The sequence below is a fragment of the Polistes canadensis genome, unplaced genomic scaffold (genome assembly GCF_001313835.1).
Source record: "Polistes canadensis isolate GaletaPanama2010 unplaced genomic scaffold, ASM131383v1 scaffold_69, whole genome shotgun sequence".
Lineage (NCBI taxonomy): Eukaryota > Metazoa > Arthropoda > Insecta > Hymenoptera > Vespidae > Polistes > Polistes canadensis.
In genome coordinates, this window is record NW_014569616.1 from 432,987 (window position 1) to 447,702 (window position 14,716).

Genomic DNA, 14,716 nt, shown 5'->3' on the forward strand with positions numbered 1-14,716 from the left:
TAACATTTTAGTTAAAAAGTATTTGATATTTGTTGGAGCAAAAGTTATTCGGGATTTTAATTTAAAATTCAATTTTACTCTTTTTTCTTTCTTTTTTTTTTGTTTCTTTCTAGGCTAATTTTTGTTCTTTCTCAGAACGTAGAGAGAGAGAGAGAGAGAGAGAGAGAAAAAAAAAGAAGCATTTGTTCGAAAAAAAATGTTTGACCAGTGTTGTAATAGAAATTTTAATTATTTGTTCGGGAAAAAAATGTCGAATATTTTCATATATACGCGTTCGGTATTTGCGTTGCAAAAAAAAAAAGAGAAAAGAAAAAGAATCTTTATTCGCATTCTTTTTTATAAATAATATAATAACAGCACGTAAATTGAAAAAAGCGCAGACGGGTGGTGGTGTGGTATCGCGTGAACACAAATTCTTTGCCTTTCTAACGTGAAAAACGTCTGATCTTTCTCTCTTTCTCTTTCTCTCTTGACGTGTAAATGTTGCGGATTCCGAAGATCCGACTACCGTCGGATTCAACATGCACATAAATAAATAAATAAAAATATGTGTTATATTCCTTCCTTGTTTGTACAAGACTTTCTATAAGAGCGAGCGTTTAAGAAAGGTATTATAATATATATATATACCGATGCTCTTACTTTCTTAAATGAAATCTGTAAATCTTCATCGGAAAACTGATTAACAAGTTTCGGTATTTAATTACACGCATACTTATAATATAATTTCATCTAATAAATATTATATTATTTTCTATTCTTTTCTTTTCTTTTCTTTATTCCTCGGCCGAGAGTTCCGGAAAATTAATTTTTTACAGATCAACGAGTTTTGCATAAAATTGAAAATGATTTTAAATAAGAAAGAGAAATTAGGGTTTTAAATAATATTCATTTCGAATTGTACGGCAACGGTAACGGTTGATGTTTATTGATAGATTTCGAAGAAAGCAGACGTCTCTCTCTCTCTCTCTCTTTCTCTCTCTCGTTTAAAAGAAGAAAGAGAGAGAAAAAAAGAAGAAGAAGAAGAAGAAGAAAAAAGAAATTAATTATCATCCCTCGGTCGCATCGTCATCCGAGGTTTACTTTACGTTTAACTATTAATAACGAAAACAAAGAACGGTGGTTTGGTTCTTGAAACTCGTCCAAAAAGTTGCTACACAGTAATTATACCAAGACGTTTCCTCTGTTCCTTTCTTGGCATTCGATGGAATAATGTTTTGTAGGAAGTAGGAAGACTTTGACCGAAACTTAAATGTCTCGCTTAAGAGAAATTATAAATTTAATGTGTTATTCGAAAAGATATATGATTGAAAATAAATTACAAATGTAAACTATTACAATTTAACTTGAATTTATTTGTTAAAATCATTGTCCATATTAACAAAAAAAAAGACAACCGATCCATAAAATAGTCGTTAACAATTCGATGATTTGAATTCTTATAGAACGAGAAGATACTCGCGCCAAAATTATGCCACGAGTTCAAATTCTATCTCTCACAAGCGTTCTATTCAAAAGATAAGCAAAAAAATTATAATTTTCACGAATACAATATTAGAATAGAAAATAAGGACGGGTTAAGAAATTGCAAAAAAAAACAAAAAGAAAAGAAAAAGAAAAATTGTATCGTTGGTGAAAAAGAGGGGGTAAGGAAAGGCGTGACGTTAGTTACGGAACGGTGGTATTTGAATTAGGCGGGAAAGTAAAATTGAAAGTGGACAGGGATGTAGTCATTATTAATGCGGGCCTAGGTCACGGGCGGCGGTCCGGTGGTGGATGGTTGTTCGGTGTCGGCTAGTTAGTTCGCGAGCGCGGCCAGTGGCCGCGCTCGTGCTCGCTATAAATAATCATGGCGCGGTGATGTCCAAGTATAGACTGTTGGTAATGTGCCAGCCTGCAGAGAGGCTTCGAGCTATTTTTGATACTGTCGCCGCTAGTACTGCTACAAAACGACGAGAGCTCTCATCTAATCAAAACCGCGGCCCACAACCGGTGGAAACCCCCCAAATAAATAGAAAGATATATACAATGACAAATAATACAAAAGTATAATCTAAGCTCAGGATCGTATTCATGGGCGTCCAACAAATAACTGTCGTCGTCGCACAATGTCTCGTTAAAACCTACAAAATTCAAATTAATTATTTTCTTTTTTCTTTCATTATCATATTAATTCATATTTATTAACATAAGTATTGTTCGTATTTGATTTGATTATGTTAATCGATCTCAAAAAATGATATATTTTGATATATTTAAAATAATTATAAATTGTATTAACCCTTCGTTTTTCGTACAGGGTCCTTTGATATATAGAAACAGGCCTGAATCTAAGTTCACTAGTTTTTTCCCCACTTCTTTTTTTTTCCCCCAATCATAATCAACACCACCAACCATGTGACGACGCTCACCCTTATTCGTTCTTCCTTTCTTTTTATTTTTTATCTTCTCTTCTCTTCTCTTCTTTTCTCTTTCGTTGAATCGTGTATTTGTGAGCTGACCTTGAAGAAGCATCGATTTATCAGGCCGATTATGTCAAAGCGAGGCTACGACGACAGCTATAGCTTCGACGAAGGAGAAACGACGCGCCGACGACCGCTCCTGGTTAATCTAAATTTCGCTCTCTTTCCACGATTCAGGGTCGGTCTCGACAAAATAATAAAAAAAAAAATTTAATGGCGCGCTTCTAACAGAATTTTGAATGCGGAAACAAAAGAACTAGTTTTTCTAACAATTAAATATGATATAACACTTTACCGTAATACTCCAATTTTTTACTCAAATATTTTACAAATTAATAATATCCAATTGTATTTTTAGCTTTCTAATAAAATGTCACACTTTTTATATGTAAAATATGTTGTGCCAAGTATACAAAAAAAAAAGAAAATGTAAATTCCTTTTTAAAAAGAGAAACGTAATTTGTCTTGCCTTGACCTTGATAATTTTTACTGATTGCGAATAAAAAAGAATAGACGCACCGTTATATTTCTCTCTTGAAATCAAATAACTCGTGTATGATAATAATCGATAGGAAGTTAATTTTAATTATTCGTGAGATATCATTCATTGACCGGATGTGTTATATAATTACTTTCACATGATTATATTCTTTCTCTGTATGATAAATTATTTATTATTTCAAAAGATATATATATATAATTACTCTTGGAACGAAAATTATTCGAAAGATTCGAAGTATTTCCGCGGTAAGGTGATTTGAAATTCCCGCCAATGAATATCAACGATAAAATAGTGTCGATACCTGCGCAATGGGGTAATGCGCAGAAACTTTCTCCATGAACCGAGCGCGTCCACTATAGTCCATTTGTCTTAACTCATCTGCCATCAACCATTTTATAATATCGACCATTGTATTATTCATTGGTTATCAAAATTATTTCGTTAAATAGATCAAATCGAATTTGATATATAGTCAAATAAATCCATATAATTGAAATAAAATTTAAATTTAGTAAGATATCGAATATAATAGTATCGAGAATAAAATAAGAAAAAAGTTATGATCATTTTCGTTGTATTCTCGTTGAATGGTTAGAGTATAGGTTGTTAGCATAAATAAAGTGTAAGCGTCAAAGGGCGCTGCCGCAAGCATCATCCACAAACGTTGGACTATACTGGTCAGTGAAGTTGTACGTTTATCGTGACTATAGTGGGCGAGGTTTTTTTTTTCCCTCACGAGTAAATTCACATCGTGATATCATAGCGGAAAATACCAATTAGTATTCGGCCACGGATCGTAAGAAATTCAAACGATCGTAAGTTGCATATATACATATACACACATATATATATATATATATTTACTATCTATGCATATATGTTAGTTCCTTCCGCGATACTAAAACGTACAACACGTATCGTTCGGTTCTCCTATACCTACTGCCAAATTGGCAGCCAACTTGTCAATGAAAATCGATCCGGAATTATTTGGGTCAAAGGGCATCAGCCGTATTGGACATTTGCCGAATTTAAATTCTAATTGTCGATACATCGGACATTCGATCACGGACAACCTTACCGTTTAGTTTCTCGTTCGTTTGCAACCTCTACTGTCATCCCACATCTCTTATAAATATATTTATATTCATTTTACTTGTGTTCAAGGAAAATATTATCTTATTGATATTCTCCTGTATCTGACTCTAATATCTTGTTTTTTTTTTCTTCTATTATCATTTAATAAGTCAGTTATTGGAACGTGACTCATCTTAATTGATTGAAAAAAACAAAAAAACAAATTGTTTAATGGTTTATTATTCCTGTTTTTAAAAAAGTCATCGCTTTGAATGTATTGACAGTGATAGATAATTATTATTAGTTTTCACAACCGCGATAAGATAAACATGTCACGAAAATATTCAGTAGTCGACCAACGACCATGGGATCATTTACAGACTTCTGCGTCAACCAAAACAACCACCATGACAACAGCCGCTAAGCTATATGGCAAGGATTTAAGCGAATATGAAGATGTCGATGTCGATGAATTGCTGGCGCAGTTAACACCTGAAGAAATTAATATACTTGCCAAGGAAGTCGATCCAGATGTAAGATCTAAAGATTTCTTATGGTGTTAAACAATATTAATCATTTCTTTTGCATGCGTTATTATATCAGTTCTTTTTTTTATTATTAAATTGTAATCTTACACTCTCTGCACATGCGTCTGTCTACGCATGGATATGCAATTTAAGACTATTAATAAATGTATATTATTTTTTAGGACAGTTTTATGCCTCCATCACAGCGTTGCAGCTATGAGTGCGACAAGAGCCCGACGGGTCCTCTTAACCGAAAGAAACTCATCGAACACATTAACAAACAAGCTTTGGAAACACCGGATAGACCAGAATTAAAACCCTATGTACCTGGAGTTATTAGAGGAAAAAAAGTAAGATTTACAATAATTATATATATCATAAAACTACGGATTGTATATACAAAATCTACATAAAAATTTGTATTATCGCAGTGGATCCCACCTGCTCAGGACAGCGCGAAAGAAAAAGAAGTGGATGAGCAAATTGCGATAGATCTTGGCGAAGAATACGAACAAGCATTGTCAAATGCGTCTCAAGAAGAAATTATTGATCTTGCAGGTAAATACAATATAACAGCGTATACAATTAAATTTATCAAATATATAAAATGTTTTTATAAAATTGATGTGCATTTATGCAGCCATTCTTGGGTTCCACTCTATGATGAACCAGGATCAATATCACGCATCTTTATTAAATTCTGGACAGCCTGTTGGATTGGGATGGGATGGAGTGACAAAAGCTAGTCAACCAAAACCTTACCCAATGGAACCGCCTAATGATACGGACGTTGATGCAACTATCAAACAAGTTAGAGATGACGATCCTAAGCTAACCGAATTAAACTGGAATAATATTAAAGTTAGTATTTGAAATACGAACGATATTCGATTATTTATTTCATTAATATTACGTTAATATCGAATTTATGTTCGTCTTATACGTGTTACAGAATATCTCGGACGAGAAATTTATCCAGTTGTTCGAAGGATTAGAAGGAAATACCCATCTCGAGTCTTTGAGTTTAACAAATGTTGGACTTAACGACAAAACGGCCCAAAGGTTGGCAGATGCCATGGAGAAAAACTCTACGCTTAGAGTATTAAAGTTAGTGCTATGCCTGAATTAAATAAATATTAGTCGTAATGATATATTTCAAAATCATTCATAATTTGTTTGTTTACATGTTTTAGCGTGGAGACAAATTTCATAAGCCCACTTGTGATAGTTAGGCTCATTAGAGCCCTTTTAAAAACCAAATCGATCGAAGAATTTCGATGTTCTAATCAGGTAAGATTAGAATATAGATATATATATATAATTGTATATAATAAATTATAAAAATGTTCGAAATATATCATAAATTTCATCATCTAATTTATTGTATTTTCATTTTCTTAGAGATCACAAGTTTTGGGTAACAAAATTGAAATGGAAATCACACAATTGGTCGAACAAAATCCAACGTTATTACGACTCGGACTTCATTTCGAGTTCAACGATGCCAGACATCGCGTGGCTGCACATTTACAACGTAACATCGATAGGAGTAAGTAAATTAATATCGCACAAATTATATTTCAAATAATTACTATTTGTTAATTTTAATGAAATTCTCGTATCGACGATCAAACACCAACGTGTCTGACAAATTTTTCTACCATCAATTGCAGGATAATCGTATCATTTTTCTAGCATTATTATACTTCGAAAGTATTATTTTTCTAGATTATTATATCATTTTAATTGTATTCATTTTATATATAATATCAAATGTGTTGCGGAGTGCAGTCATTATATAAATTAATTAATTAATTACAAATTAGATATATATATATATATATATATCAGAACAAAAGTTTTTGATTGCAACGTTATACAAAATGAGTTATTGATGTTTTCGTTTAGATGGGAGCAATTGTATGAGGAACAATGGAGACTATATGACGAAATGCTTCTAAGCCTTTTTAATCTGCTTCATAGTCTCACGTAGCGCTTTATTAGCAAATCACTATTCATCCAATCATCCCGCTATATTATCATTCATTATTTTTCTAGTTAGTGGCATTGAGGTAATTATGATACCCCCAGAGTGTACCCTCTACCCTCATCAAATCGTGTTCAAACAAAACCTACTACCATTTCTTACCAAAGATATTGTACCTAGATTTATATTTTTGTTTTTTCTTTTCTACTCAGAACCAAAAAAAATAAAAACAAATAATCAATCTTAAACAATTCTGTTTAACTTTTAGCAAAGAACCGAAGATTAGCGTGTACTGATTATACACTATTTGGTATGGATTATTATATTACGTTATTGTGGTTTCTTGTGTTTTGGCCTTAGTAGAGAGATGATTATACAAAAATGCAAATAATTTTAATTTATACGCCTCTCACACTCAATACACAGAGTGAGGTTGACTAACTATTGTATATTCTCGTTGCTTATGTTTTCAATTATTATACATATAGGAAAAAAAAAAAAAAAAAGATATATAAAATTCGTTACACTTATACATACTTGAACAACAATCTCAATGAAAATTCATAATAATTTGTTACTTCAATATTCTAGGTCAAAATCTTAAAACCATATTTTCTTTCATCCTTTTTCGCATGTCGGTCACACGTATTATCATTATCATCCGTTCGAATCAAACAGTTGCACCGCTTTTATTTAAAATATATTATTTTTTTGTTTTTATATATATTTTTATTATTTTATTTGACAAATTCATATCATCATCATCATTCATCTCGCTTAATCATAAAATCATTTCACAGGGAAACAATCGAAAATTAATCCGCGAACGGTGGATGAAATATATACATATATATATTTATATCATAGTTATCAATATATTTGGGTAAAATTCATTTACGTCGCGTGTGTTAGGGATGGTATCATCCCATTGAATTGAAAATTCGAAAAAAAAGTCCGTTTTCTCTCAACAACAACAACAAAAAAATAAAAAAAAAGACAAAATGACAAGTTTCACACACAACATCCTCGCTTATATTTAATAAAAATATATTTGTCATGCCAGTCTGTCGTGTGGAACCTATGGAACGCGCAAAGGTCGTAGCAATCGGTGTGGGTCGTGACACGTTCACCGTTCTTCATTTAGATGATCGAAAAAATCGAGCCTAGCGCGCTGAACACGGCGCAGTGAGTAAAGAAAAATTACAATTCAAAACGAAAAAAAAAAAAAAATCTTCTTTGTTTTTTTTTTATTTTTTATTATTTTTTTTTTCCTCCACTCCCTTCGTTTTTATTTGACTCCGTCCCCCCCCCCCCAGTCCACCCTTGTCGATATTTTGTTTATGTATTTTAATATCCCGGATTGCATCGAATTTTTATGGGGGGGTGGGGAGAAAAAAATCAAATTTAAACGCAAGATTTTAATTATTCCCGAATGCTGCGAATTAATGCATATCTTCGATTTTTTTATAATGAACAATTAATTGTGTAAGATTTTTTCTTTTTTTTTTTTTTTTTTTTTTTTTTTTCTTTTTTAGAGAGATTTATCGAAAATAGTAGAAAAAATAAAAAATAATATTTCCTTGAGTTTTATATTATTTTTGTATATTTGTTCCTCTCTTGCAAGTTTGTTATTATTTCCGTATGCACTTTTATATGCATCTTGAGAGTAAAGTGTTCATATTTTTTTTTTGGTTGTATTTAAAATGTTATTGTTATTGTTCAAATCGATATAATTATATTATATTACATTTGTCGAGATTGTTCTTCCAATTAGGAAACAATTGTTCTTAACTAAAACACACGTGGCGGCAAACTAACAAAATCCATTTTTCACGCATCACCTCCATATCTCGCATGATCGATCACCACCATTATTCTCTTTTACACTTTTATCAAACTTTGATTTATTTTTTAATTTATTATATTTAGTTGCTCGCACTAAATTACAGTTTCTCTATTATCTTCTATGCTATTGACGGAAACGCACAAATTAAATAATCGACTGCACGCTAAGACTTTATCGAATTAGGATAAACTTCAAGGATTTCTTTTTTTTTTCTTTTTTTTTCTTTTTCAATAATAATAAATTACGTTGATAATTCGATCCTTTTCTCCAGGTACATGGAAAACGTGTGTCTCTTATATAATTAATATTTTTCAGGAATATATACAGGTGTTTATATTCTGAAGAGAATATTTTTTTTTTTTTTTTTTTTTTTTTCAAAGTACACCGAAATACATATTACAACAACGTATATCTATATAATCTTTTTTATCTTCTAAAGTTTTAAACAAAAATAAAACACGAGAATATTTAATTACAATCAAAAAAAGAGATTCGATTTAAAAATGAGAGAATAACTTTAGGAAAGGCATAATTCGTGACACATTTGTATAATTAATTAATAACGATTAATTAATTATATTAATCATTTGAAAATTATTCATATTCTCCTTTAACTCTTGACAATAAAAAAAAAAAAAAGTAAATGTATATATACATATATACGAAATTAGGTGAATCAAACGTAATACACAAAAACACATAATAAAAATAAATGACTTGTACATACATATATATATGCCGATGCCACCCACACATCAAGCAGCAGTCACACACGCATACCTACCTACCTACATACATACATACATACATACATACATGATACAATTTCCATTATAGAGAAGACATTAAAAAAAAAAAAAAAAAAAACAATTGATACAATGTTGTGAGTCGTTGAAAAAAAAACTGCGATAAATACTTACGACATTTATTATTCTTTCCCAACAGTACGGAAAGACCTAACGCTGCGGCTACAGTTCAGATTCTTTAACATGAACCACAGGAAACCTGCCTTGATTCAATGAAAGGTAGCTGCCTACTGTTTGCTAGTTGAATCGGCAGAGTGGGCTGCGCCTATCTATAGATTTTCTTTTTTTTTTTTTTTCTATCTCTTTGTACAGGATAAACGGTATTGTTATAAACTAATTTGCATTTCAATCTCTTATATTAGTTTTTTATTAGAAATTTTATTAACGAAATTATTATCATGACATTTTTACGACTCTTATTGTTCATATGTGGGGAGGGAGGGTACGTGCTTTTTGCACGTATGTGTATCCTTAATTATATGTGAAAGAATTAAATTGTTATTATAATACAAAGTGGTTTATAAATCTGCCGTTTATCTTATTTATGCAATATAATAATAAATGCTGTTGATAGTTTTCGATAGCTTAATTAACAAAATGCTTTTGGTTTGTGAGTACGTAATATGTAATTTTTTTGAACATATACATATATAAAATATATTTGTATACAAAAAAAGAGAACAACAAAGTAATAAAAGAATTTGCGAGGAAGAAAAAAATAAGAAAAAAAAAAAACAGATTTAAAAAAAAATGGTCGACGTAGGTCTAACAATGTAAGTCGTTGAAATTTGTCGGGCAATTTGGAAACTCAAATCACCGGAAGTAACTCGTACCAACACCTTTTCCATCACCACTACTACCACCACCATCACCATCACCAATACTATTAACACTACTACCACTACTACAACTATTGCCACGCGAACTATAAACTTCGGACAAGTTTTTGATGTGTTACCTACATCCACAAGACACGTGGGAAAATGAAGACGTGACACGTTGTTAATTAACATGGAAATATTTTTCGCATGATGACGTCATTTCGTTAATTTGTCCAAGTGAAGCATTTCTAAGAAGAAAATTATAATTATACGGCTGTTGACCAATAATTAAACGTGGTGTTTTTTTTTTTTTTTTTCGTCAAACGATTTTCATCTCTCTTTTTTAAGCCCTCCCCCCTTGACACATACAAGTAAAATTGAATTAAATCCATACAAAAGATATTTTATTTAATTTGATTTTGCATCAATCGAACGGTTATGATGATGATGGTGCTGCTGTTGCAAGCTTAGAAACGGAATATTTTTATTTTGAAATTTTTCCCATTATTATATAACATTTAAAATCAGATTTGATATATATAACGTTAATTAACAATAATTAAATAAATGAATCAAATATTTATATAACGTTAATTAACAATAATTAAATAAATGTATCAAATATTTATATTTATAAATATATATTTATAAAATATATATTTATATTTTATATTTTTTATCTTGATATCTTTCAAACGTTATTCTACACGTCAAGGGGGAGGGGCGGTTAATTTAATTCGTATTTTTAAATATCCGTCAAATATTTTGTTTATTATAACAATATTATAACAAAATTGTAGCTTCAATTGAACTACTATTCTTTGATTGTATATATGTGTATTATAAAAAACAAAAAACCAGCTTGTTTACACGTGGCCTATCTGCATCGGGGATACTGAACGAGCCAATAACTTACACTTTTTTCACGCGGGGGAAGGGTTGTCGGTTTTTTATTTATTTATTTTTTTTGTAATACTTGTCTATAATGTATACACTCGACCAATCAAATATATTCCCAATTTAAACAATTTCTTTCCCCACCCACTCCCTTTTCCTATCTTTTAATATGCCCAATTTAACATACACATACACACACACACACTTATATATATTCCCAAGTTTACCTCAATAATTTACGTTAACATATTGACTCTCCATATAAGCCTGACTCGCGTTTTTACTTTTTCGAGACTCACCGATAATCTAATTGGTTGGTTGTTGTGTGTATTTGTTATTTTTTTTTTTTTTATATTCTACTAACAAAAATTGTGAAAATAAAGGGAGGAAAAAAAGCGAGAATACTTATAAAAACCATCTCGAAATTTTTCTTTCTATTCTTATTTTTTTCTTTTTTTTTTTCTTTTTTTTTTTTTTTTTTTTTTAATCGTACTATACGACAATATTCAACAAGCGGAACAGCCGATTATACAACGATTTTAGAATATAATTATTTCATATAAAAAGATAGAAAGTTATATTAAATATAATAGCATGTATATATCCGTTATAATGACATATCAAAAAATGTTAAAATGATCGAATTTATAGAAAAAAAAAAAAAGAGAGAAAGAAAGAAAGAAAAAAAGATTTCGAGGTATGGTCTGACTTTTTCTGCATTTCACGGCATGTCAACTAACAAACATTAGCAGAGTTTCCAAAACAATGGGAGTACATCGTGCTATCTAATTTCTACTCGTTACGAGAAAGACGAAATAAAATTTAAGAAAAAAAAAAATAAGAAGAAATCTTGTAAAAAAAAATAAAAAAGAAAAAATTAAAATACGTCTCGTCTCGAAATAAAATAAAATAAAAAAAAAAGGAAACAAAAAAGAAAAAAAACAGAAGGGTAGATATTAGTTGCCGATGTGTTTTGCATTATTTTCTGCATTAAAAAAAAAAAAAAACCAAAAAAACCAAAAAAAAAAAAGAAAAATATCTTTACCGAGATGCATCGCTTCGGTAAAGAATATTTTCTATCTTTGTTTATTTTTGACTTTTTTTTATCTTCTTCTTCTTCTAATATAATAAAAGCGTTGCTAAAAGGGCGCATTTGATGACAGTGTTTCGGGTGTCTGTTGCAGTACGGCAGTCCCGGCTCGGGGTGGCGACATCTTAACGCGAGTGGCGTTCGCCTAGGTATTATTTTGTAAATATATATATATAAATATAAATATAGATATAGATATATATATTTATTCATTACATATATATATACATATATACATATATATATATATATTATGTGTATAATTTTGTATTTAGATATCATTCGAAACAATTCCCATTCATTCCCGCCTTCTTTTTTTTTTTTCTGCTATCTTATTATTTTTTTTTTTTTTTTAAATATTTTTGTATTTATATATCATTCGAAACAATTCCCATTCATTCCCGTCTTCTTTTTTTTTTTTTTCTGCTATCTTATTATATTTTTTTTATTATATTCGCATCCAACATCTTGCATAAATATTTATTTCTAACACGCTTTGTTGTTTAACCCTTTTCGTTGCGATTCGATCAAAATGAATAGCGATCGCTAGTATAACGAAAGGGTTGTTAAGGGTTGCAGAAAAACAAACGAAAGTAAGCTACTACCCCCACTACTACTACTACTACTATTACTAATACTACTACGCTTTATTCGAATCGAATTTCTCCGTTGCCTTGCTTGCTTTCTCTTTCTTTCTCTTTCTCTCTCGAAGCTTGTTTTATTTTTAAAATTATTATATCTAAGAAAAAAGAAAAAGAAACTGAAAAAATGTCCGTCGAATTATTTACTGCACGAGCGCTTAACGCAAGGGATTGCGCGGAATAATTCGATATTATTTTTGGCGACGGTTCAACATTTCCCCCCCCACTTTTTATTTTATTTCTTTTTCATTTTTTTTTCTCTCTCTCTCTCTCTCTCTCTCTCTCTCTCTCTTTGACAAATAATTCTTCGGTTAAAAAAAAAACAAAATATACAGATTTATTTTTCGAGAGTTTCCTTTTTTTTTTTTCTTTTTTTTAAATATTTTAGTTGTTTTCTACGAAAATTCGCATAAATAGATTTCGCGTTTTTTTATTCTCATTCGTTATTCCGCCCCCCCTCCCATTATTTCTCGAATTAATCTTTTTCTTCGTTATTTTGATCTTTATATATATATTTTTTTTTGTGTGAATTTCTTCTATTACTCGGCAGAGTATATACGTTGTTGAAAAAAAAGAAAAAAAAAAGAAAAAAAAAAAAAAAAGGTAACTGAGTTTAAGCGAAAAAGTTCTCGTCCGGGAAGTACGCGAAAGAAATCCCGTTACTTTTATTGCACTTATGTTAGTTAGTTTTTTTTCGTTTTTTTTTATTTTTTTTCCTACGAACCATTCAAGACTCTCCTCTCTCTCTCTCTCTCTCTATATATATATATCTATACTAGCGATAACTTTGCTCTATTACCTTTTATCAACGATATTGCACGCGTCGTAGTGTATATCGAAGTCTATTACAAACTTGTCGCCGCTTTTTTTTTTTTGTTGAATGAATCCTAACCCAATAGAAAAACTTTTCTACGTTGACTCTAATGTGAGAGTAAGAAAATTTATTACAGTTTTCAAAATAAAAAAAAAAACAAAAAAAAATACGAAATTATATAGGATTTTCGAACAATCCGAGATAGACAGACAAGCAGACAGACAGACAGGTTGGCAGGCAACGTTGATTTGTTATTTTTTATTTTTTTTTTTCTAATTACAAAACAAAATCTCTGATACTTTTTCCAATCTCGTTCGTTATATTTCATTCATTTGTTTTATTCGTAATTTCAAGAAAGGATTCTCATGGTAACGCGAAAAATGAGCATAAACATTTTAGCAATCTACTTTACTCAGAGTAAACGAATAAAAATATAAATATAATAATAATGAATAAAATAATGATAATAAGTAAAAAAAAAAAAAAAAAAAAAAAAAAAAAAAAAAAAAAAAAAAGGAAAAAGATGGATTTTTAATTAATTACAAAAGAAAAAAAAAATTATTAATTAAATTTACGGCTTAAAAAAGAAAACAAGAAAAATCGTGTGTCTGTATGTCCCCTTCCCCCCTTACCCCTTATTGCGTACAGTTCGCGTTTCGTTGTATTCTTCCATCCTTACTCGCAACAAAATTTTCTGCTTCCACTTTTATATACGCCTTCTCTAACACGCAAATGTTTCCATCCATTTTTTCTTTCCCTTTTTTTTATGCTTGACTCATTAATTCGCTCTGATTCATAGCCTTGTGTGTGCATGTGTGTATATATATATATAAATACATATATATATTTATAATATATTACTGATTAGTCATTGACCGAAGACACGTTTCATTCATGCTTTCCTTTTTTATTTACACACGATTGGTGGCTTATATTTAGTGCATCTTTATCTATCTATCTATCTATCTATCTATCTATCTTTATCTAGTTAAAATAATTAATTTCTGTTTATTTTTTCTTTATTTTCTACTACAGATACATTTTTTTTTTCAACACACACTTTCACATGTATTTTTTTTAATCTCTTAATAATAATTATTATTATATATATATATATATGTGTGTATGTTTTTCTATGATAAACGAATAATAGAATATAATTGGAAGCTTCGTATTAATACTCTTTTTCATACTTCTTGTCATATTTAAATTTAAGTATGTATATCGTTGAATATATAAATTTTCGTTT

General features: G+C 30.0%; 1 protein-coding gene across 9 annotated transcripts in view; it reads left to right on the forward strand.

Annotated features, from left to right (window-relative positions):
• LOC106786239 (tropomodulin-1) overlaps positions 1–12,183 on the forward strand; it is a 62,478-nt gene extending 50,295 nt beyond the window's left edge. For 2 of the 9 annotated variants that reach the window (XM_014747392.1, XM_014747398.1), the window contains exons 2-10: positions 4,419–4,571; positions 4,748–4,915; positions 4,997–5,123; positions 5,206–5,426; positions 5,518–5,672; positions 5,759–5,855; positions 5,967–6,114; positions 7,616–7,737; positions 12,107–12,161. In XM_014747392.1, the coding sequence (XP_014602878.1) occupies positions 4,419–4,571; positions 4,748–4,915; positions 4,997–5,123; positions 5,206–5,426; positions 5,518–5,672; positions 5,759–5,855; positions 5,967–6,114; positions 7,616–7,719 (1,173 nt within the window). In that variant the 3' untranslated portion in view covers positions 7,720–7,737; positions 12,107–12,161. Of the gene's footprint in view, positions 1–3,342; positions 3,780–3,860; positions 4,056–4,418; positions 4,572–4,747; positions 4,916–4,996; positions 5,124–5,205; positions 5,427–5,517; positions 5,673–5,758; positions 5,856–5,966; positions 6,115–6,820; positions 6,928–7,615; positions 7,738–9,343; positions 9,424–12,106 lie in introns of those variants that run through there. The other 7 variants (XM_014747401.1, XM_014747399.1, XM_014747397.1 and 4 more) reach the window with 7 other exon arrangements.
• The last annotated feature ends 2,533 nt before the right edge of the window (positions 12,184–14,716 follow it).